Source organism: Vombatus ursinus, unplaced genomic scaffold (genome assembly GCF_900497805.2).
Source record: "Vombatus ursinus unplaced genomic scaffold, bare-nosed wombat genome assembly UNPS02014773.1, whole genome shotgun sequence".
In the NCBI taxonomy this organism is placed as follows: domain Eukaryota; kingdom Metazoa; phylum Chordata; class Mammalia; order Diprotodontia; family Vombatidae; genus Vombatus; species Vombatus ursinus.
In genome coordinates this window covers 19,173,191-19,199,037 of record NW_020954551.1, presented here as the reverse complement: position 1 = coordinate 19,199,037, position 25,847 = coordinate 19,173,191, and the positions used below count along the sequence as shown (strand labels likewise).

The window sequence follows — 25,847 nt, the reverse complement described above, 5'->3', positions numbered from 1 at the left end:
TTTAGTATTTGAATTGGACAGATGAATTGTCTCCAAAGGACACAATCTATCTATATCTAATCAACCCTGTAAGAGGCCTAGGTACTGGACAAAAGAGCTTTTAAAAGGATCTTCTGTTTATTAGATTATCTAATTGTCACCTTGAGAGAACCAGATTGGGGGAAAATACAAAGGAGTGTAGATGAAGATAAGATGAAGCTGGAGTTAAGCTCTTTGGGCTTCTACCCAGACGACCTTATAATGGTAGCAATGATTTGGAGCTGGATAATTTAGGAGGTGGATGAGGCATTCCATTAGTGGTTCTGTGTTTGGGGAAAGGGTTGAGGAGCATGAGATGGGCCTCCATGACCCTAAATCATTTGTGAATTAATTAAAAGATCAAGAAGTGAGATACAAAACTAATTCTTCCAAGATCACATAGATCCCAGGTCCTCTGCTTCCAAATGCAGTGCTCTTTCCATAATCACATGTAGCTAGGTGGTACAGTGGACAGAGCACCCACAAACATTAGCTGTGTGACCCTGGGCAAGTCACTTAATTGCCTCAGTTTCCTCATTTGTAAAATGAGTTGGAGAAGGAAATGGCAAACCATTCCAGTATCTGTATTGCCAAGAAAACCTGAAATGGGGTCATGAAGAGTTGAACATGACTGAAATGACTGAACGACAACAGTATCAACATTGTATTATCCTGATTCTCCTTCCCTTTATGTATTTAACCCTCACTATGATTCTACTTCCTGTCCCAGGCCCCTAAATACTTAATGTTTCCTGGGGCCTAGCCCTTGGCTCTCTGATCTTCTCTTTCTTTGGAGATGTCAAGTCTTACCAGCCAAATAGTTTCAGATATACCTTTTTCATGAGAACGACGTGGGAGACTTTATCAATGTTTCCCTAAAATTGAAGCAAGCTATACATACAACATTCTTCTGATCTAACATTTCCCATGGTGGAAGAAAACAGTAAGTAGAAATATCTGGAAAAGTGAATAGACTGCTTCCTTGACTGCTAATGAAGTGAATACATAAGAATCCCTGTAAAGAGAACTGTTGCCCCCAGTTTTTGTAGAACAGCTTCCTTTGTATGGGTAACTAAACGTAAGCTCTGTAGTTTTGTTTTGTACTTTGCATTAAATCAGTTAGGATATGCAGACAATTCTTGCTTTTGTTGAAGAAAATCTGAATTCCAAAAAAAGTACCCATGTTAACTTTACAGTACATTGCTGGCTCTCTCTGCTTCTGGCCCTCAACTAGGTCCTTCTTCTCCCCCACCACAACAAAATACCTTTTGAAAAAAAAAAACCATCCTCCAAGTAAAAGCAGAAAAATGGACCAGGGAGAGAGCGGGGCTTGACAGGAGACCTTTGCCCCGCTCTCCCCATGTGTCCTGCCCCTTCTGTGTCTGTCTTCTGTCCTGTGTGTTCCACTCATTGCCTTCCTCTTGTCTTTGGCTGGCCTGCTCTCCCTTTGCTGTCCCTGGCACCTGACGTGTCCTTCAACCATGTGCTGATTCCTTCCCTCCACTAGCAAGCAGCCCTCTCTCTTCCCCATGTCCCATGCAAGTTATAAATGGTTCCCTTAGGTAAGTCAAGAACTCTCTGTACTGGACAATCATAGTGTCAGAGCATCTTAACCTTTTGTTCAAGTTATTCTACCAGACAGACCTATGATGTCATTCATGTGTATCAGTTTGCTAACAAGCATTTCTTAGGCTCTGACTATGTGTCAATGTGTAAGCCCTAGAGAAAGAAAGACAAAAATCTTTGTTATCAAGGAACCCACAATTTTATGTCAAAGAGGCAACATGAAAACTATGAACAAACAAGATAATTTGGTAAGTTGGAGCTACTCAATAGAAGAAAGGCACTGGCATTAAGGGAGATTGTGAAAAGCTTCTTATAGAAGGTGGAATTTTAGTTAGGACTTGAAGGAAACCGAGAAGCAGAGATGAAGAGAGAGGTCCAGCCATAGTAGGAAACTCAACAGAGGAAACTAAAACACAGTTCATTATCTTTCCCTCAACCTTGCTACCCTTCCCTCTTTCTTTGAAAGGCATCCTTCCAGTCACTCAAGTTCACAACCTCAGGCTTGTTCTACTCTCTCTCAACACATCGAATCATTTGCCAGTCCTGTATGTAAAGTTAAGGTTTGTTTTCAGCTCACATAACCACCAACCTAATTCAGGTCTTCTCACTTGGATTATTGCAGTAGCCTCCTAGCATTGATAGTAAAATGATATTCCTGAAGCATCAGGTAAACTCAGTGGTTACCTCCTGCCTCCTAGGCTTAACTGCAAACTTCTCTGTTTGGCATTTAAAGCCATCACACTCTGCCTCCAACTTAGCTTTTCAGCCTTAATTCTGCGTGGTTTACCTTCACACCCTAGGAGTGGGGAACCTGAGGTCTCCAGGCTACATCTGACCTTCTAGGTCCTCAAGTGCGGCTCTTTGACTAAATCCAAATTTCACAGACCAAATCCCCTTAATAAAATGATTTGTTCTGTAAAACTTGGACTCAGTCAAAATGTTGCACCTAGGAGGCCACATGCTAGTGTGTACCCACTTCTGCTAGTATGGTATTACCAAACTGACTTGTTCTTCTCACGTAACACAGCACATTTTCTGTCTCATGTCTGAAATGTACTGGAATGTTCTCTCCTCTGCCACTTAATTTCCTTCAAAACTCAAAATACCACCATCTTTGTGAGGCTTTAACTGTTTTTCCTAGCCACAAGTATTAGGGGAAGCCCACCTCCACCTCCAACCCCCAATCCCCTTTTCTTGGATTTATTTTGCATATACTGTCTGTCCAAATTGTAAGTACCTTTAAGAGCAAGGACTGTTATTACTTGTCTTTGTACCGCCAGTATCGAGCACTTGTTTCATGCCTAGTAGGCTCCAGATTTCAGACTCTTAAACTGTGTCATAAAACATGCTCTGTGAGCCAAGAGTGAAACTCTTTTAAATATTCAGGATCTCTCTTCCCCAAAACAAAACCACTGCCACAAAGGTACTTGTCCTATTGCTCCCATAATAATGCACAAGTATGTTTTCTTTGGCATTTTCATAACATTATATATGGGGCTGACTTTGACACCTCTTCCATAGACTAACTCCTCTACCCCCCCGCCCAACTTAGCTTTTTAAACACATATACCTCTGATTTTTCCCTCCAAAAATTACTAATTGTGATGCATTTTGCATATGTCTGCTTTTGTCACATGAACTACAATGTAGAGACTGCTAAATACATTTTAATTGGGATTTTTGACAGCTATAAAACGTTTTCAGAGCAGATTGGATTATTTTGGTATAATGTTCCTGGAGGGAAGTGCTTTATCTTGTTTACATTTGAAAATGTTTATTCTTTATGTGGCTTACATAAGAATAATCACAAAAATTACAATATTAAGCAGTTAGAAAGGTCAACATTTTTCAAATAAGTATCTTTTTTTAAATGTTTTTATAAATTAAGGGGAAAAGATATAATATTAAATGTTCCTCTTTTTAAAAAATGAAATGTTAAAGAAGTCATCTGGCTGGATCCAGATAAAAAAATTGTTTATATTTTTAAAACAGTAGAATTGAACAAATGTTTAGGAACAACTCATGCTTAAAATGGAAGTGCAGGAATTATAAGTGTATCAGAAAAGTTCACTGTTCAAAAATCGTTTCTAACAAAATTTTGGGAAACAGTTATATAACTTTAGTGAATCTGGTTTAGACCAATACACTTGCTGTGGGATAATTAATATTTATCCATCTATAATAGTTTAGTGAATGCCCACTATATGCATAGTGAAGTGAGACTTGTAATCAGTGTTATGAAGCACTTTTGAGATAGTTCTTGGACGTTTTTTTCGTGACATTTAGAATTTTAAAATCCCTGTGTTCTAAAAGGAGGCAGCTAGGTGCTGGAGCCTTAGAGGAGCCCTGGGCCTGCCTGAGGTCAAATCAGACCTCAGATGATCACTAGCTGTGTGATCCCCTGGGCAAGTCACTTAAACTTTGTTTGTCTTAATCTACCAGAGAAGGAAATGGCAAACCATTTCAGGCATCTTTGCCAAGAAAATCTTATGGAAGTGTTGGGTGCACTGTGGTCCATGGGGTCAAGAAGAGTTGGGCATGACTGAATGACTGAACAGCCATGCTCTCAAAGCTGGGGGACGCTGGCTCCTCATGTTCTTTTTGGACTTTATGGTGAACATTATTTAAACTTCAGTTGTTTTGGGAACTAATTGTTGCATTATACTTATACTGTCTTTGTGGTTTAACAGCCTGCACAGTTTGGAAGGGTGTGAAGAGGATGGCCATTGACAAGACTTTTTGTTAAGAAGATGCTGTCTCTTTATTAGATCTCTGCAGAAAGAAAGTAACCATTTTATTGAGGTTTTTTTCAGCTGGTTTAGTCACCATGCTTTTAGATCAGTGTATACAAGTAACCAATCTTTGTCAAGATTCAGATGTTAGAGGGAACCCTATTTTTCCTTTCCCCTCTTTTTGCATTTAGTTTTTTTGGGGGGTAGCTATCATTATTATTGTTGACTTGTTGAATTTTGAGTCTGCTACCCTAGAACACCTTTAAAATAATTGCCACCTAGCCATGCCTCCCCTTTTACTTGTAAAGTTGACTTTTTAACTCAAGCTTTTAAATCCTTTTATGTCTCCTGCAAATTTTATAAGCATATCGCATGTCTTTGTCCAAGAAATAGAAAAAATGTTAAATACATAGGGCCAAACATATATCCCTGGGATTCTCCACCAGAAGCTTTCAAATTGACATAAGACCATTAATTGACTACTCTTGAATCCAGCCAGTCAGTTCTAAATCCAAATCTACCTAATTGTTCTACTATTGGCTTGTAACTTTTCCACAAGAATAAAATAAAAGACTACATTTAATATTTTGTTACACTTTCTTTTTCTACCATACTATACTTTCTTTATCAACGGGCCTTACCTATTCTTGATCAAGCTCTACAAGTGGATGGTGAAAAAGTGGAGGAAGCAAGTGTAGATATTTGTATTCTTGTTTTCTTTTGGCTGTTTTTAGTAGCTTAGGCAATGAAAGGGAGGAGAAGTATAAGATGATGACTCGAGGGGACAGCCAGATCAAGTGAAGGTGTTTGAGTTTTAAATTTTTCTCCTCCCTCCCCAAGATGGCACACAGTTTGATATAGGCTATACATTTACATTCCTATTAAACACATTTTCACATTAGTGATGTTTAGTAAGGAAGAATTAGAACCAATAGGAGGAACCACAAGAAAGAGAAAGCAAAACAAAACAGAGGAAAAAAATAGCAAATAATGTTTCGATCTGCATTCAAACTCCATAGTTCTTTCTTTGGATGTGGATAGCATTTTCCATCATGAGACCTTTGGAGATGTCTATTAATGTTAGTCCTCGAACAACGTGGCTGTTAACTGTGTAAAAAGTTCTTCTGGTTCTGCTCACTTCACTCATCGTCAGTTCATACAGGTCTTTCCAGGTTTTTCTGAAGTTTGCCTGCTCATCATTTCTTGTAGCACAGTAGTATTCCATTACATTCATATACCACAACTTGTTCATCCATTCCTCAATTGATGGTCATCCCCTCAGTTTCCAGTTCTTTGCCACCACAAAAAGAGCTACTATAAATATTTCTGTACATGTGGGTAAGTGAAGGGTTTTTAAGGATATTTGGGAGACTTGGGCATATTTGTAGAAAACAGAAAAGGAATCTGAAATTGAAGATTAAAAGGAGGAAGGGAAATGACAAAAGGGGCCAGTAATATTATTCAAAGAGCTGGACCTAAAAAGGATGGGAAGATGGCCAGGGGTGGGGAGTGGGTTGGTCATTTAAATCTGCACAATCTGACCCTATACAGTTTTTCCAGGCTACTGTCTCTACAATCCAGCTGGCATACTGGCCAACTTGCCTAACTGCTGTTGCCCATTCAAGTCACCTTTACATTGGCTTCCCACCTGCTTGGAATACTCTCTTCCTGGTGCTAATGTTCTCCCCTCCAAGATTATCTTGTATTTGACTTGTGTATATGTGTGAGGTCATCCGTCTCAATTAGAATATATGTTGCTGAGGTCTGGGACTTCAACTACATTTGCATTAATAAAGAGCCTTTTAGATGTCAGGCATTGTGCCTGGTTGGGAATACCAAGAAAGACAAAAACAGCCCCTGCGGTCTAGGAGCTCATACTCTAATAAAGAGGAGAACACCTGTAAACAACTATGTATAGACAAGATATAATATGGAATAAATTAGAGATAAATCACAGAAGATGGAAATGCCTTTGGACTCCTCAACCCACCCTACCCCCCCCCTCAAGATATCCCCAGTGTGGCACATAGTAGATATCAATGAGAGCTTATTGATTTTATGGATAAAGGGGAGCTTTTGGTGGATCCAGAAGGCATAGTCAGAGGGGTAGGGGCAAAGGAGAAGAAATGGGGGGATAAAAAAAGACTTTTAATGAGACTTGGGGGGAGGGTGTTATTAAAGATGTGTAGTAGGAGCTTGTTAGCCATCAGAGGAAGTGCCATTTGGTGTATAGGAGGAGTGATAAGTAATAATGGTCAGGAAGGACCATTTTGGTATATTATAGTACCATGTCCCTTTAAAAAAAAAAACATTAAGTGAAACAATTTAAGGGACTTTAAAGGAGGACCAAATGGGGTGATTGCTTCCAGGATCTATATGAACTTCGTATGAAGGAGGGGAAGGAAAAGGGAAATGGGAGAACATCTTGAATTATAATATGCATTATGTGGGATATACTTATAACATACCTCTGTAACACTTTCATAAAGAAGTAGATTCCATCCAGTTTTTATGCCTTTAAATTTACCTTGACACATCTGAAGAGAGTATCGTGAAGTCTCACTGCATCCATATATTCCAGGTATCTAGAACAAGGATTGTCAACTAAGAATGGTTTTTAAATTTTTAAATGCAATAAAACTTTCTTTTAAAAAAGTGAAAACCATTCTTAGCTTCCTGGCTGTACAAATATAGTATGCCACCCCTGATCTAGAACACAAGGCACTTAATAAATGCATTGGATTTAATTACAAAGAATAATATACTATTATAGAACTTTTAAAACAGAACTGCCAGTTGTGCCATATAAGAGTATTAATATTGCTGTGAGTTGGACTAGATGATCTTTTAAGAATGTGAGACCAATACACTATCATTTGTTCTTGGATTATTTGAAGAAAATGTATAATCTCAGACTTGCCTCTGTTGCCAACTAGTATGTCATACCTTTGACAATAAATGTATTCTGGGAAGGGGATTTTAGTATAAGCCTTTTTCAAGCATAACCAACATAAGGTAATCTGCCTTGAAAAATGATCATGCTGAAATCAGGTATTTACATCACTTTCTGCCTTGTATTTCTACTTATAATTTATTGAGTATTGGCTACAATTAAAGAAACTCAAAAGATAACAGTCCTTATTTTTTAACTGGCCTGCCCTTATAAAATTCTTAGTGGCATAGTACAAAGCTTGTATCAACATACTGCATTAAGTCTTCCCTAACTTTATTATTTAAAGGCCTTGCAATATACCAATGTTTGGGCAGCTGAATTAACCATACTCTGACCCAGTAAGACAAAGCATAAGGTATTGTATGGGAAATCACGGTTTTCCCTGCCTGATGCAGATGGGTTGATCTATCTGTTCTCTGGTAACTAGTAATTCTCAATTCAGCCGAGCAAGGTGCAGAAGGGCACACTCACTAGGTGGGAGCTGTGATTAGACATATTTTGGATGTCTCTGACCTCAGGAATATATATTCCCATGAAAGGGATGATACAAATACAAGGTTAACAAGAATGAATTGGCAACATAATGTGCAAGATTTTTGAAAGTTAATATAATTTTACACTGTGCTGAGAGGAATAGTGTGTAGGACTAGGAGAACTGAACTATGCTGTGGTCTCCACAGTATACCTTATTTTGTTTTCTGTATTTCATGCATTTTGTTTTTCATTTCAATAGGATTTTTGCTTTTGGTCCTGTTAATCATGCTTTGATTTTCAAATTTTTTTAATTGAGTATTTAAGTAGAGTTTTAAATTTTCTTGCTTTTCCAGTTTTAAAAAATGGTCTTTTAATGAAGCTCTTGAACTTTTTTGTTAGATTTGGCTAAGTCTGAAAAGGGGAACATTGAGAATCCCCCATTAAAATTTTATTGTCAGTTTCTCTCTGCAACTGATTAACGTTTGGATATGTGCCATAGGGACAGTCAATTCTTGTCAGTCACAGTGTACTGAATTGTTGATTGATTTAACACTGAACTGATGTCCAACAGTACTGTAACACATGCCTGAATGAAGCTTATCTAAGACATATTTTCACAGTAAGGAACAAGACAGCTTTGTGCTTAGAAGCACTAGATAGACCTTTAGCATTATGTTTGGGGGTCATTTTGAATCAACGAAATCACTAACAAAAAGCATAAAAATGTGGCACTAGATAGACCCAGAAAGGGTCACTTGTTTGCAGTATGAGAGCTAAAACAAGAAGGCAAGGCATTACCTTGTTACCTCAGCTGGGAACACAGGGCTCAAAATTCTGCTCATGTATGCAAATGACTGCCAAAATGCGATGAGTATTTATTTTAGGGTTACAAATATATTTTAATGCAGTTTCTTTATCACTTTATTATTATCTGAAGTAGCTTTTTTTTTCATCTGAAGCATAATCAGCCCCTCCACCTCTCTGTTCTGCATTATGTGACTTCTTCAGGTGTTTATTTTAAACATCATATTGTTAGATTCTACCTTCTAATCTATGCTTTTATTTTTCTATTTTGGGGGCAGGTTCATCCAGTTCGTGTTCACAGTTATGATTTAAATATTTCCTTTTATTCTGTTCTCCTGTACTTTTCCTTATTTCCCTCTTCCCTTTTTTTTTTGTAAGCAGAAAGAAAAAGGTGATGAAAGATGAGTTTGCTTAAAACTAGTAATCAGTAATTGAAACAATACTGTTTTCATTCCCATGTTCCCTCTTCTCTTCCCTTTGCTCTGCCCCCATCTTTATTCTTTGAGAGTGAAAGTGAGGCTGTGCTATGCCCATTCCCCTAGCTCCTTCAGTATTCTTATATTCTTTATCTTGTGTGCCTTATTAGTTTCTTCCCTTTCCTTTTCCTCTGTCCAGTCCCATTTACTTCCCATTTCCTTAAGTCCATTAAAAAAGAGAAAGAAAAATACCCCAGACCACCTCCAAGCCATTTCTGCCTTATTTTATTTTAACTTTCTCTGTGAAGTGATTTTGAAAGGACACTTGTTTTTCTTTTCCTATTTGAATGTAAGCAATTCTTCATAGATAATTTCTGTTGATAAAATGTATTTATCTTGACTCTTAGATTTGCATTTTGAGGTTTCTATTTAATTCTGGCTCTTTGATTAGGAATGCTTGGAAGAAGTTCACTACATTCCCCACCCCACCCCTCACTCCCTTCCAGTAAGATTATGCTCATTTTTGCCAGATACCCCAATCTTTGTTGTATAAGCCTGTTTTCTTTTGCCTCTTGGAATATCATTCCAAGCTCTCCTTTCTCTGCTTTTATCAGGGCAGCTGAGAAATCTTGTGTGGCCTAACTATGGCTTTTTGATACTTGAATTTCCCTTGTAGGGTGGGAGGGCTTGTGGAGTTGTTGTTTGATTTGACAGATGTTGGATTTTGGCTGTGATGTTTTTGTGATTTTTTTTCATTTGGGAATTTCAGAAAGGTTGTTTGGATGTCTTATTTGTATCTCTAATGCTTAGCACACTGCCTGGAACTCAGTAGGCACTTAAATGTTTATTGATTATCAGTTGTGGTATACTGAGTGCTAGTCTGACCCTGTCTTCCTGGATCTGGTTCCCATCTTTCTCCTACACTGGCTTGTCTCCCATCTTTCTCCTACACTGGCTTGTCTCCACCCAGAGCTTCCTTGATATTTTGGCAGTCTTGAGATTTTTTTCTGAAGGGTCAGAGTTGGAAGGCAATGGGGAAAATTTGTGAATGATATGTGAAAGAAGCTGTCAGTGTCGTTAATGGTTGAACATAAAGAGAAACAGCATTTTATAGGATTGTTGCTGGGGGTATGAGGAGGGGAAGTAGTAGAGAAAAGACAGTTTGGTAGGGGTGTTACCATTGGTCTGTGATAGTTACTATCTGAAGTAAAGGTTGAAAAGAAATTTTACTTTTTGCATTCGTGAGTAGATGCCATTTAGAATGCCTCTATTCTTCAAATACTGGAATTTTCTAAGAAAATACCAAAAAGACTTGAAGTCATCTAGTTCAGCCTTTTTTTAATCTTGCTTTTTTTTATCTTACCACTGCGGAAGCTGAGGCCCCCAAATTTTAATTGACTTGCTCAAGGTAATGAAATTGGTCAACAGGAGTGTCAGAATTCAAACCTAGGTCCTCTACAGTTATCCTTTCCACGTTGCAACTTTCCCATTGCATTTCTTAGGTCAGCATAAGAAATTAAATGGGAATTTTTGGGGAGTGTTGGGGGAAGCCAGAGGTGACTTAGAAAATGTTTAGAAATGAATAAATGTATGTATAATATTGTATAATTCCAACATATTTTATCTTTTAATACTGTAATAATTCAGATTTCTTCTCTGGTACAAAGGGAGGGCCAAAAATTTTATGTGGATTTTCCAGAATGTGCCCCCCCCCCCCCCGCCATGCAGTGTGGAAGGGACAACTGTACTGATTCTGACTCTAAATCTAGTGTGCCTTTCACTACAGCACACTCACAGTTTTGAGAGCAGTGGATGGATTTCTGTAATCACAGGAAATCTTTCTGATGATATAAATTTTTTTTTCTTTTTAGGCAGTTGGGGTTCAATGACTTGCCCAAGGTCACACAGCTAGTAAGTGTCAGGTGTTTGGTCTGAGGTCAGATTTGAACTCAGGTCCTCCTGACCTCAGGGCCAGCGCTCTATCCACTGCCCCACCTAGCTGCCCCCTCTAAGGATATAATTTTAAAATCTGTTTTAGAAACTAGCATTAGTGCATATCTTATTTATTTTACTATTTACATTGAGATGTTAATTCCAAACAGACTTTACTCTGCCGTCTAAGTCTTACCATGTTGATGCATACTATGAGGCAATACAAGTTGGTTGTTTTAATTTTTAAGTCATTCCTACTTTTTCTGATCTCCATGAACATGCATTATTGATAACTCAACAAATCTGATTTGAAGTTCTTGTTTGTACCAAATGCAATTGTATTGATACCTGTGATGACAAAACAAGGGGTGGGAGTGGGGGGAGGTGCATGCAGCACCAGGGGACAGTTTGGCTTTCACTTTCTGAGCCACAATAATTATTTAATAACCCTAGTTTTTTGCACATACAAGTCATTTAATGAATGTTTCGATTAAATTTTTGAAGTTGCAGTTGGCTGCACATGATTCAGACAATAAATAGTGGCTTACAAATAAAGAGGTAAATAAGAGATCAAGGTAGAGTACCACATTCTCTTGAATTATGGTTTAAGCAGGGCACCCTATAGCATAATACATAAAGGAACAAGGACCTTAAAGCACCCTACACCTTACATGGGTTCAATTCACATGAACTTAAAAGAAAATTTTTTTTTTCTGGTGTGTTTCATCTTTACCCTTCTCCTTTCCAAAATGAGGCAGGGCCAGCAGGCTGAACAGTTTATCATATACATATAAATTCTATGAGAATTCTACTCCTGACTTGATTCTACTTTCTAGTTTCCCTTTCCCTTCTGGCTTGATCCAGCATTTGCTTTACTACTCATTCTCTGTCTGACTGGTCCAGCCTGAGCTCCTACCTTCTCTTCAGTTGTTTCTGTAACCTGCTGCAGGTATACCTCAGAAATATTGTGGGTTCAGTTCCAGACTACTGCAATAAAGCAAATCACATGAATTTTTTTTGTTTCCCAGTACGTGTAAAAGTTATATTTTGTTATACTGTAATCTATTAAGTGTGTAATAGTATCATGTTTAAAAATATAATGTATACACCTTAATTTTTAGAAAGAGTTTATTGCTAAAAAGTGCCAATCAGCTGAGCCTTCATCCATTCATAATCTTTTTTTGCTGGTGGAGGGTCTTGCTTCAGTGTTGATGGCCACTGACTGAACAGAGTCAAGGTTGCTGACGGTTAGGGTAGCTATGGCAATTTCTCAAAATTTTGACAGCAGTGAAGTTTGCTTTATCAGTTGACTCTTCCTTTCACTTAAACACTTAGATGCCATTGTAGGGCTATTAATTGGCCCAATTTCAAAATTGTTGTGTCTCAGGGAACAGGGAGGCCAGAGGAGACTGGCTGGTCTGTGGAGTAGTCATAATACATAACATTTATCGGTGACATTTACATCATATGGGCAGGGATCATGGTACCCCAAAACAATTACAATAGTAATACCGAAGGTTACAGATCACTGATCACCATAACAGGTATAATGATAATTAAAAACTTAGAAATATTGTGAGTTTTTCCAAAATGTGACACAGAACATGATGTAGGCACATACTGTTGAAAAATGGTGTGGATTCACATGCATGATGCAGGGTTACCACAAAACTTCAATTTGTAAAAGACACACTATCTTCGAAGCACAATAAAACAAGGTACCTCTATACCTAGTTTGACTTCCCACTGTTTTCTTATCTCCACCTGTGGTTCTGGCATCCACATACCTCCAAACTGCCAGCAGTCCTGAGTACAAGGTTCCTTTACTTTAGGTAGACTGATTCATAGTAGTACAAATTAAGTCAAATTCCAATTTTCTTGTTAACTTCTGTCATAGAAATTTCACATCAGATTTTTGGATTCTAGACAATTTAAAAATGCACTTGAATACAAAGAAGTTTAGTGACCAAAACCATAATAGTCAAAAGAACAGTGCATCATTTCTTAATACAAATCCTTTACTTTAGTCACAATCTGGTAATCCTTTATTCTTGGGTTGAATTCAATCAGTTAAGTGTTTATTAAGTGCCTAGGTACTGAGGTTACAGAGACAAAAATGAAAGTCCTGCTCTTGAGAAGCTTTACATTATTATTTCAAAGAAAACAATGTGTATACATGCTTATGTGCTTCTATAAGATAACATAGGGTTGGGGAGGCACTAGAATCTGGGTTCTGGGTCAGGAAAGACCTCAGGTAGGAAGTGGTACTTGCATTGAGCCTAGAAATGAAGTTAGGGAGTCAGGGCAGATGGGACGGCCTGTAGGAAGGCGGGAAAGATAAGGTTGTGAGGGTCAGAAAGTGATTAGGCCAGTTTGACAGGATAAAAGTATAGACAATAAATCTGAAAGTATAGAACAAATTCATAAAGGATTTTATGTGTCTAACAAGAGTTTGGCAAACAATAAGAAATAAGGATGAGAATTACTTTATATATGTAACAATAAGGAACAGTAAGTTTCTTAAATGATGTAGTACAAGGAGGCCAATGCTTTGGGAATATTTGACAAGTGTATTGATTAGAGGGAGGAAACTGGAGTTGGCTTAGAAAATGATTGGTACAATATTCCAGGCAAGAAGTATTGAGGGCTTGAACTGTAGGGTAGTGGCAGTGTGAGTAGAGAATGCCTTTGACCCATTGGATGAAGGCAGGTGATGTGACACAGGAAACATCTTGTTTAACATCTGTTAAAAATAGTGGTCCATGGGGCGGCTAGGTGGCGCAGTGGATAGAGCACTGGCCCCCTGCAGTCAGGAGGACCTGAGTTCAAATCCAACCTCAGACACATAACTTACTAGCTGTGTGACCCTGGGCAAGTCATAACCCTAGCTGCCTAAGCAAAAAAAAAAAAAAAAAAAAAAAAAGGTCCATTTGGTAAACCATTCTAGTGGTGGAGAACTCAAAAAGCTGAGAATTCCAGCTCAAGAGTTGGAAGTCTAGCCCCTGAAAATTGTCTAGGGGAGGAGAGAGTTTCTGTTTTCTATCCTCCTCTTCCTCCCTTCCCCCTTGCCTTTCTCCCATCTTTGGAGAAATTTGACCAGTAGGAGACAACACATACAGCCAGGAGCAGAGTGCCACACTGAAGATAAACAGATGCAGAAGGGTGAATAGTCACTTGAGGAAGGAGGCAGCTTCAGGGAGATTCTCTGACCTCTTGCACTAGAGAGGAATGCTGGTTGTGGACTCAGAAATGGAATTCTGCGCCAGGGTTGCACAGCTAATAAGTGTCAAGTGTCTGGTCTGAGGCGGGATTTGAATTTGGGTCTTTCTGACTCTAGTTTCCGTGTTCTATCCACTGTGCCACCTAGCTGCCCACCACGCATACTTATTAAGTTGAGCCCAGTCTTCTTATGGACCTATGTGCATTTGTAGGAGAGTATGCGCTGGACTTTTGGGGGAGTGTTTTATACTAACTGTTCTTACTATACCTTCTTAATATGATTTTTCTAAAAGCTAAAAAAGAAAACTGAGTCACCAAAAGGTTGATAACTTAAGAGATTGAAAGGATAGTATACTTGACAGAAATAAGGAGATTAGAAGTGAGATGATTTATGAGGGAAAGAGTTGTGTTTTACACTTGTTGAATTTGAGGTGCCTTTGGGATGTGCAGTTTAAAATGTCTAGTAGGCAACTGGTAATATACTAGTGGTACAGGAGAGAAAACATTCCTTAGAGTTTCAAAATCTGAAATTCTCTGAGAAACGAATGCAACATTTGGGGTCCTAAAAATTATTCTCATTATCAACATTAGACACCTTTGTTTTCTGGTAATATGTACTTTACAAATTCCAATTTATTAAGAGATTAATTCTGGAATGTGTCTGGATCATATGCTTATGTAGAATACGGAGAAAAATAAAGTCTCTGGCTATAAGTATAAGTTAAATTAGTGAAAGGAGGCACCCTTTCAGAAATGTTTTCTTGTAGGTTGTGGAATAATGCTGTTAGCAGTTTTTTGTTTTTTAGGTTTTTTTATCCCTGGCGAATCATGGCTCATTTCATTTAAACTAACACGTTGGCCTTGCTTTATGTTCAAAAATCATAAGCCCTCATTTATAGATGACGAAACTGAAGCCCAGAGTGACTTGCCCAAGATCGTAGTGGTAAGTGACACAGCTAGGTTTTTTGAACCAAGGTCCTCTGACCCTGAGTGGTATTAAACAAAAGTGCCAGGAGTTGAAGCTTTTACAGCCTCTTTGGAAGAGGTTGTATTTAGGTTGATTCTGTTGTTACAAAGGACGAGTTTTCTTTCAGTGGGGACAGGTTAGTTGGCTCCACACATAAAAGTTGTGACACAACCCTAAGAAAAGTAGTTGTAGCCAGATTTGAGAGCCATGAATGTCGAAACTGTCAAAATAGGTGTGGCTGGAGGGGGGTGAATGGGATGAAGAATTGGAAAGTGAACAGAAGAGATATTAATCAATAGGAAAGGAGATGATAAATGGGGGAGTTGCAGAGGCCAGAGGACATAAAAAGTTATGACACTTACCTCTTTAGATTCTGCAAAATCACTAACTCACGTGAAACTTTAGCATTTCACCAGTATAAAAAAAACCATCAGTAAGACAAATTTATTTTGCGTTTCATTTGTTACTTAGAGAACAGAAATGACCACAAACACAAATGTGTGTGCTAAAAATGCTAAACATTGTTATTCTCCCTTCCCTAATAGTGGAGTAGTAGTAAAAGAGTGCCTGACACTTAGTAGGTGCATATTAAATATTTGTTGAATTGGATATTAGACCAGCACTTCTGTTTCAGAAATAATTGTAAAATGCAGCTGGAATTTGAGTGGCTTTTTAACTCAATAAGAGAAAATTTTAAAGTTATTTCAATAGTCATTTTTCATGCCTAGATCTTCCCATTCCCCTCCTAAAATGTACTCAAGAATTCTAATAATACAGGGGTGGTGTTTTTAAAATGAATTTTAATGATTTTGAAAATTCATTATAATGAGACATGAGTTTCATTATTTATTCTATTCTTAAGAAATAAAACAGGCATTTGCATAACCTAGTAGGATAGAAAAAAAGGTGATTGTCCATGAAACTGCAAATCTATTACGTGCAACTTGCAATTCCTTTTAAATATGTAATAAAATTACATGATAATTTTCTTTTTTCCCTCTCCCCTGCCCTAGAAATGGCTACCATTAGACACATATGTATATATAGGCGGGGGTGGGAAGTGGGTGGATGTGAATGTAAAAACATTTTATAAACTTCTGTTCTTTCTCTGGATGCAGATAGTATCTTCTTTCATATGTCCTTTGAGTGTTTATAAATACTTTATAAATATAGTTATCGACCTGTAGTAAGCATTTTTGGATTAGTCAGATTCTTGCTATAAGACCCAAATTACTGGGGAGTATTAAATCTTTTTCTCTTGGAAAATTCTGAGTTACAGAATTTCATATTCTTCCACTTTCCATGTTATATCCATGTTATATAGCTTAAGAAATTGCTTGGGGTGGCTAGTGTTATTCTGTTTTTGTTTTGTTTTTAAAGGTTCTTAGGAGCACAACAAACAGGTTTGTCAGCAAAGATTTCCAAATCTTATGTCTCAGTAACCCAATAGAGATTTCAGTATAAAACTTTGATTTTGCTGACAAACAGGCCAGTAGAGTGTAATAAAATGACTCTGGATAAACTGACTAAAATAAACCTCTGCGTCAGTGTTCATCCAGTGAAGACCTCACAGACATACTTTATTCCTAGCACCCTCCATATACTGTTGTGTTAAATTAACTGCAAAAACACCTATTTGAATATGCTGAGAAGGTTGATGTTGGTGTAGCTGTGTTTAGATTTTAACATATCATTGCATATGATTTATTTTAAGAAATTCATTGTATATACTTAATGTAAGAACAGAAGTGACCAATGTGACCTTAAATGGCAACAGTAACTTTTTCATCAACACTTCATGTATAGTAAAGTACATCAGATTCTGGACATGAAAGTTCATTTGTTAGTATACTTGACAAAAATAAGGTGTTTAGAACCTGTATGTTAAAATAGTAGTCCTGGGAGAAAATTTCCTAGTTAAGACTGTTGGTGGGGAGAGGGGTTGGGGAGGAACCTATGTATATTGTAGCTCTTTGAAGGCCTGTCTTCTCTTTGTTTTTCCTCAATAGTAATGCCAGTATGCATGCCTAAAACCTCTGTTGAATACATTCCCCATCCCTGCCACAGTTGTTAAAACAAAAGTGCAAGGGGGCTGGTAGGTGGCGAAGTGGATAGAGCACCAACCCTGAAGTCAGGAGGACCTCAGTTCAAATGCGGCCTCAGACCAAACACTTGACACTTACTGGCTGTGTGACCCTGGGCAAGTCACTTAACCCCAATTGCCTTAAAAACCAAAAAAAAAAACTAAAGTGCAAGTCTTGACCATGTCACTCAATAAATCCCAATGCCTCCCTGTTAGTTTAAGGTTAAAAATGTATAAACTTCTGTTTGGCTTTTAAAAAAAATTATTTGTTTTTAGTTTACAACATAAAATTTTGAGTTCTAAATTTTCTCTCCCTCCTCCCCAAGACAACGTGCAATCTGATGGGCTAGGCATGTACAATTATATTAAACATATTTCCACATTAGTCATGTTCTAAAGAAGAATTAGAACCAAAGGGGAAAACCAGGAGAAAGAAGAGACAACCCCCCCCCCCCCAAATAAAAAGGAGGCGGAGACAATAGTATGCTTTGATCTGCATTCGGACTCCATAGTTCTTATGGATATGGATAGCATTTTCCATCATAAGTCTTTTGGAATTGTCTTAGGTCCATGCGTTGCTGAGAAGAGTTAAATCTATTAAAGTCTATTAAACATCTCACACTGTTGCAGTTACTGTGTACAGTGTTCTCCTGGGTCTGTTCACTTCACTCCATATCAGTTCATGTAAGCCTTTCCAGGTTTTTCCAAAATCTGCCTGCTCATCATTTCTTATGGAACAATAGTATTCCATTACATTGATATACCATAACTCTAATTTTCCTGTTTTGTCAGACATGACAATTGGCTAACAAGCCCATTTGATAGGAGTGAAGTAGTACCTCAAAGTTCTTTTAATTTGCATTTCTCTAATTAGTAGTGGTTTAGAGTCCTGTTTGTCTTTTAAAGCCCTTTTCAACTTTGTCCCAACCTACCTCCCTAGCAGTGGATGCCCTCTCAATTTTTGTTTTCCCCACACATACACATATATTTCTGTACATATTGTTTTCCTTTATAGAAAGAACTCAACTTGAAGGCAGGGATTGTTTCATTGTTCTCTTTGTATCCCCAGTAACACTATACCTGGCAGACTGAACTACTTAATAAATGCTTGTTGCGTACTTGAATAATAATGAATGTGTTTCCCAGTCAATCTCATTAAAAAGCCTGTTTAACCCATTATGCAACTGAATTGTTCTTGTATTAGTGTCATGTTTTCCTTTGGTAGGCAGATTCTTAACATTTATCATGTTGGAACTACTGTGCAACTTTTATCCTGTTCTATTTTGTGTTTCACGAAAGAGGAAATAGTTAAAGATCCTTTGGATCTTTTCATTTACTACCAAACTTTGATTTTTTTTTTTCTCATTCATTGTTGAAACCAGAGATGGGGTTATATAGTCAAGACTATTCCACTGTTTTGTTCGTCAGTGTTGTGGCAAAATTTTGGCCCTTGGATAGAGAGAGAAGGAAAGCTGTTGGCAGAAAGCCCATGATCTACTATGTTATCAAAGATGGTTAATTCCAAGGCCAGCGTACTTCCTGTGCTCTTTTGAAGGGGAAGGAAAATTAATAGTAGATTTTCCCAATAAGCAAGGGCTTACAAATTGGGATGAATGGACTGAGAAAGATGTGGAAAACGGATGGAAGAAACAGTTTTTCTTGAGTGCTTCTACTTTTGGACAATTCTAATCAGAACACCTCTGGGCCTCGGTTTTCTAATAAAATAAGGAGTTATTAAGCATATTTCAATAGAATTTTGGTTGGTTTATTTTGATTGTATCATTAAAGTTTTCTTAGTTAATTTATTTACAGATTATCACATTGTAGAAATAGGTTACTTCACATCCATGGTTTCATTATTTGCTAGGTCTGGTCCTGATTTCCTTTATTTTTAGTATATTATTTCATGTCAGAATATCTGGATGATTCATTTTACATAGAATATAGTGTGGATATGCAGTCCTTTCCATTTTGGTCTGAAGGAACATGCATTGAGAAACTTGATTGGCACTATTTAGAACGTGTAGACAATGGTTCTAAGAGACAGTGTCAGTTGGAGATTGGCACAGACGTGACTGTTGATGGCCCTGTGAATATACCATTTGTCTTAGGTTTGTTAGAGTAATTTTTAATTATTCATCCCCTTCTGGGAGTGAATATAAATCTGTTACCTTTTCTTGATCAGATGTATTACTCATGCACAAAACTTAGGCTCAATAAACTAGTTGGGGAGATTATTGGCTGACTCACTTCTAATTTCATTCTCTTTTTAAGAGATTACCAATCTCTGATAAAAGGAGATTTAAGAAAAGCTTATTTTAAATCTGCAATCAATACAATCTTGACACGTCTAAAAAAGTTTTTAGTGTTCCTATACAAGAGGAAACTTTTCTTTTAGAATATTGGGAAATTTGCAAGAGAGCATATATTACTACTATTAAAAATGAAATGAGTAAAAGTTGTCTAGTTTATATTTAATGGGTTGTGGTTTAGCCATGTGTATTTTAAAAAATTTCCATTTATTCAAATTAACTTTGTTTACAAAGTAAGTGACAGTTGCTTCTTTCCTTCTTTTATAGAAAACCTAGAATAAACTCTCAGCTGGTGGCACAACAAGTGGCCCAGCAGTACGCCACTCCTCCACCACCTAAAAAGGAGAAGAAGGAAAAAGTGGAAAAGCAGGAAAAAGAGAAACCGGATAAAGAAAAAGAAATTAGTCCTAGTGTTACAAAGAAAAACACCAACAAGAAGACAAAGTAAGTCCCAAAGCAAGCCAGAAATTTGTCATTCATAATTGAGCTGATTAAATTGTAAATGAATCCATAAATTCTAATAAAGCATATTTTTGCTCCTTCTTTTTAGACCAAAGTCAGATATTCTGAAAGATCCTCCTAGTGAAGCAAACAGTATACAGTCTGGGAATGCTACAACAAAGACCAGTGACTCAAATCACACTTCACGGTAAGACATTAGCACCAAATTGATAGATTGATTCAGTGATTTAGCCAATAAAAATTGTGTACCTGTTAGGCTGAGGAGGCACAGATAAGGATGTTAAATTTTGTTGTCTAAAAATAACGTTTGCATCACTGGCCAAAATAGAAGAGTCAGGAAAATGTCATCAATAGAATTTTTAGTGGTCCTTAAAAGTTTATAAGCTATAGTTGATTTCACCATTTCACATCTAAAATTATCAGAGAACGTAAGTGTTTTCTACAAATATAGAACATTTTTGTCTAGTATCCAGTCAAGATTGCACTCCATGTTTGAATTGAGGCTTTTGCCTTCCTTTATAAAGTATTTTTGTTTTCAGGCCTCTTTAGACTTACTTGCATTGACATAATTTCTCTCATTTCCTTTTGTAAACATAGTAGGGAAATTTAGAAAAAATTTACGATGTTTTATCTGTAATGTCATTTGTGTTTTGAATTTGGAAGTCTCTGCTAGTTTCATCCAGTTATCATTGATTAAAAGATTCCTAAAAAAATTATTACTAGATCGTAGTGAAGTGACAAGATGATGTGTATAATGAGAGCAATAAGTATGTACTCAGTAGCCAAATGAAAACAAACAGTTGCTTGAAAAGTTTAAAAGGAGAGATTGCAGTTGGGTGGGTCAGCTGGATAGGTTAGTGGAGAGAATATAGGACTTGAGACTTCAGTAAAGCCATCTTAGAGGAAAAGGGAGCAAGAATGTTATGATAGCTGGATGTTCATAGGATGGATTTTGGAGCATGGACAGACTGTAAGCAGGAAAATGAATTGGCAGAGATCTAGGTTTCTGTGAATAGTGATATCAGTAGGAATGGGAAAAGAAAAGTATGGTTAACAGTGGAAGAAAAGGGGAAAGAATTCATTCTGACTCTGATTTAAAAAAGGGACAGGCTCTGTGATTTTATTGGGATAGGAAGCTCTTAATGAGGAAACAACCTCTTCCTATACAGGCTGGTAGAAGTTGCAGAGAGTTGCCTTGGGCATTGAGAATTTCAGTTACTTGCCTAAGCTCACATAGCCAGGATGAATCAGGTATAGGGTTTGAACCCAGATCATCCTGACTTTGAGTCCTTTTTCTTTAAGCATTAATAATGATAGCAATTTATTTAATAATAATAATAATAGCTGGCATTATTTTAAAATACTTATGTGTATAGTTATGTAATAGAAAATATAAGAGTTTTTCTAAAGTTTTGCACAGTATTTTAAATATGTTATCTCATTTTGTCCTTACCAGCTAGTGTGAGAGTAGGTACTTTTATTATTATCCTTGTTTTACAGATCAAGAAACTGCAGCTAAAACTTTAAGTGACCTGTTCTTCCCGACTCTTAAGTCCTATACTCTAAATTCTAAGTGTTTGACCCAGGTCTTCTGACACCATATCCATGGCTCTCTATACTCTCCCTTCTATCACACTGCTTTTCTTGATTGTGATATATTAAGAGGGGGGAGAGAAACCAGAAAATGGAGCTAATTTGGGGGAGGGGTCGTGTCAATAAGCATTGGTTTAGAGGATATAAGCAGAAAGGGGAGGAGAATAGTACCCAGAATTGGGTCATTGTAACACTTTAGGGAAGAAAGTCAGAAGTGCAGCCTGGAAAGAAATGAAGGATATAGAAGCAAATTAAGTTCTCTTTTAGCTATATTGAGCTTCAAATGGGGGTGGGGGGGGCGGAATTCCACTTGAAATATCCAGGATGTATAGCTGTGATTTACCGTTTGGACTAAAAAATAAAACAAAGCAAAAGAAAAACCAGTAGCAAGTCTGTGCACATTCTGAACTTGTAAAAGATTTGCAAAAGAGGAATATTTTACCTAAGTGTTAATTGGTTCAACAATTTGTTATGATCTCTATTTGGTAAAGTCCTGGATTCAAATTTGGTCTCAAGCACTTAGTAGTTGTGTGACCCTGGGGAAGTCATTTAATCCCTGTTTGCCTCAGTTTCCTCATCTGTAAAATGGAGATTACTAACAACACCTACCTTCCAAGGTGGTTGTGAGTATTAAATGAGAATACTTGTAAAGCATTTAGCACAGTGCCTGGCACATTGTACATGTAACGTATTTATTAGGAGGAGACCATGAGCAACATGAGAAATGGAGGAAGAGTTTTCTGTGTGCCTCAAGGGCAGAATCGTAGAGGTGTCCCTTCATTTCTTCAACTGAAATAATCTTGTGACTAGAGTGAAGTCTCTTTTCTCCTACCAACTCTACTTTGTAACTAGTAACTCTTTCTTGAACTAAGATGGTATTTTGATAGAAAAACCAGAAGTCAAAATGTTACACTTCTTGGTATCCTGCTTAATAATGAAGAATTTCAGTTCTTCCGGAGCCCCTGAGTTTATTGGAAAATTTGGGGAAATGGTCTGAATATCTTTCTTAGGTAAATTCTCAACTGCATCAGGACCTTGTGTGTGAAGGACATTGAATATTATCTATTTCTTATGATGGTTCTTTTAGGCCCAGGCTGAAAAATGTGGACAGAAGCACTGCACAGCAATTGGCAGTAACAGTGGGGAATGTCACAGTCATTATCACAGACTTTAAAGAAAAGACTCGTTCTTCTTCGACGTCCTCATCGACAGTGACCTCCAGTGCAGGATCAGAACAGCAGAACCAGAGCAGCTCTGGATCGGAGAGCACAGACAAGGGCTCGTCCCGTTCCTCAACGCCCAAGGGCGACATGTCAGCAGTAAATGATGAATCTTTCTGAAATTGCACATGGAATTGTGAAAACTATGAATCAGGGTATGAAATTCAGATCTTCCACCTGCCCATGCTGCTTGCATCCCTGGAGATTCTTCTGTGGACATCGACCTAGTGATGCTACCAGGATCATTTCTGCTTGCCATGGGCATCTGGCCAGCAAGGAATTTCGCACCCTAACAATTATTCTTGACACTTTTATGTATTCCATTGTTTTATATGATTTTCCTAACAATCATTTATAATTGGATGTGCTCCTGAATCTACTTTTTATAAAAATCTGCTGTGCACAATTTTCCATGTACATTACAACTGTTGGGCGTTTTTTTGGGGGGGGGAAGGGGGGTGGGCAGAGCAGGGAGGGGGGGCTTTATTTATTGCATTCACAGACTCCATCCTTTTCAGCATATCCTTTAAGTTTAGTTCTTTCTTCCAGTTATACTATGTACTATCAGTTTTGATATAACTATATATATAAATATAAATATATATATATAAAGGGTTATTTGAAACCAATACATGGCAACGCTGGTGCTTTGATACACTGTGAAGTGAAAACAACATTGAACAGTTAAAGATTTGGGACAGTCCTTTCTATAAAAGTGCTGAAACTAAATTGAAACCAGTCTTATATGAAGTGTGTTCCAACCTACATGGGAACTTAAGTCTCTCGTCTCTCTAAAGAGTACTGGATGCTATAAATTTATATTTTTAAGCAATGTGATCTCAAATTACAAGACTGCTCCAGATAACCATCCTGCATTTGCAATAGAATAACAAGTCACAAGTTCTCTTGTCCAGTTGGAAGTGCTTGATCATTCAAAAATAATTTAAACTGGCTTCAGAATGCCAAGTAAATTATGGTTACATGTTAACATTGCTAATTCTTGCATAGCCATTCACAAAAATATGGTATTCTGTAACTTGAATTCCATCCATTTTCCAGACCTGTGTTCATGACTGAGGTAATTATTAAAAAATCTATAAAGTGTCTTGTTAGTTTTAGGATTTAAGACATTAAAATCAACACTGTAATTGTAGGGCTGGAATGTTTTTCAGTCGATACAGTAAGCAGTTACTTGTTTTCATGTAACATTGCATAGTGATTTGTGTAATTAAATTTTGTCTTTCTTTTCCCTCTTCTTCTCTCCACCCCTGTAAGCTTCTCTCTCCATCACCCTTTCCCTCCCCCCCCATCCCCCCAAACCTTTAGATCTGCTTGTTTTCTGAAAGGGGATTATGAACTATATATGTTTAATACCAACATGGTGATTTTCAATGTTTTGTAGAAATTCATTGGTATTCTATTTTGGGAAGCTTCAGTTGTGAACGATGTTCATACTAGCATCTGAGACACAAGTGCAGCTCATACTGATGGGGCTAGTTTTTCCCTCTAGATATAAAGATAATCTGACGTAAGGAAATTCTTCCAAGCCTCTTAGAGTTACTTTGCAGTTTGGTTCCTGTTTATCATCCCTTGAAAACACTAGTGTGACTTTTTTCCTATTTTTTTTTTCTTTCAGCCTTTTTGTCTGTATCGCATTTTATACATTTACTCATGTGGCCCAGAGTGCTTCTGAATCATTTCAAGCACAGAGCCAGTTCAATATATATGGTCATGCTTTAGGTACTCACAAGTGAGAGCAGCCAATTTGTAATGACGCACCAGATTATGTTATGATAACTTGGTTTGGGAAAAAAATAACTTACGTATATGGAGGCAACTGAGTAAAAAGTAAAATTATCAGCTTGATTTTTGAGTAGCCAACAGGCAAGGTTCCTTTCACATTTACATTAAAACTATTCTGTAGTCACGAATGCATCATAATTTAAATTATATTCTCAAAAGTATAGATTACAAAGCAGTGCCATTTGTTGCTATGGTCCTAGTCTAAAATGCATGGACAATGTTCCCCTCTTTTTAAATTATGCTTGTATCAAAGATGCAAGTTGTAATTACCTTTTAAATACGTTTTTAAAGTATTTATTAATGAACCAAAGGAAATCAGATGCTTTCAATAGCATCAGAATATATAATACATAGTGGTTTGACTATGAATTTTAAATCCACATTTTAATGTTGGTGGGATATTGCAAAGACATTCCTTCTAAAGTTTTAATATTCCTTTTATTAAGGGTCTCAGGGAGGGTAAACTGGTCAGCCATATTTATTTTCCAGAGGTGTATGGAAATGCTAAGTTTTTTATTTTACAAAAAATAAATCTTAAAATACCACCAAACTAATGTGTATGTTGCACTGCTTTTATGAATCAGTAAGTGTTAGTTTGCACTTTGTTCAGAAACACTGTGTGTATTTTTTTCAAAATTAGTTTCATGTAAAGTGAATGGACCCCTAGTTTAGTGGAAAAGCTGATTAACCAGCTACTCATAGGCTGCTAATTCATTCATTGCTAATGTCTTGGTTTTCAGTTTTGCCTCCTTGGTAAATTAACTTATTGTAGGGAGGGGAAAAGAAAGGGAGCAGGATTGCTTTGGAACAAATGGAATAAAACTCTGCATTGACTAGAAATTGCAGCTAAAAGTGGAAGTTGCTAGCTAAGCAGTCAAATTTCATGCTTGGGCCAGTCCTTTGGCTGCTGTTGTGTATTCTGTTAGGGTAGTGTAGGTGCTTTTAGACTTTTAGTTTCTGAAGTTGATTACACCCCTCAGGCATGTATTCTGGAAATGGAATTCCCATGATTTCCTGCTTTTGCAGCACGTAAAAACACTAGTGTAGATTATATATATGTGTATGTATGTGTGTGTGTATTATACATATATACAGATGTATACATGTGTGTGTGTATGTGTGTATACATACATACACACACACACACACACATATATATATATATGAAGGACCAGAAATACTTGGTATTCAGTGGCACAGAACACAGGTTAAAAAAAAAGCACAGTGTTATGCTTGCAAGTTTCAATTTTTTTTTTTTATGCCACACAGTCTCTCATACATGTGTGTGCATGC

At 37.2% G+C, this 25,847-nt stretch overlaps 1 protein-coding gene across 1 annotated transcript in view; it reads left to right on the top strand.

Annotated features, from left to right (window-relative positions):
- Window positions 1-23,180, top strand: part of RYBP (RING1 and YY1 binding protein) — a 68,831-nt gene extending 45,651 nt beyond the window's left edge. Inside the window, exons 3-5 of the mRNA XM_027863710.1 lie at window positions 19,744-19,920; window positions 20,027-20,125; window positions 22,619-23,180. Of these exons, the coding sequence (XP_027719511.1) occupies window positions 19,744-19,920; window positions 20,027-20,125; window positions 22,619-22,871 (529 nt within the window). The 3' untranslated portion in view covers window positions 22,872-23,180. The remainder of the gene's footprint in view (window positions 1-19,743; window positions 19,921-20,026; window positions 20,126-22,618) is intronic.
- Window positions 23,181-25,847: the final 2,667 nt, after the last annotated feature.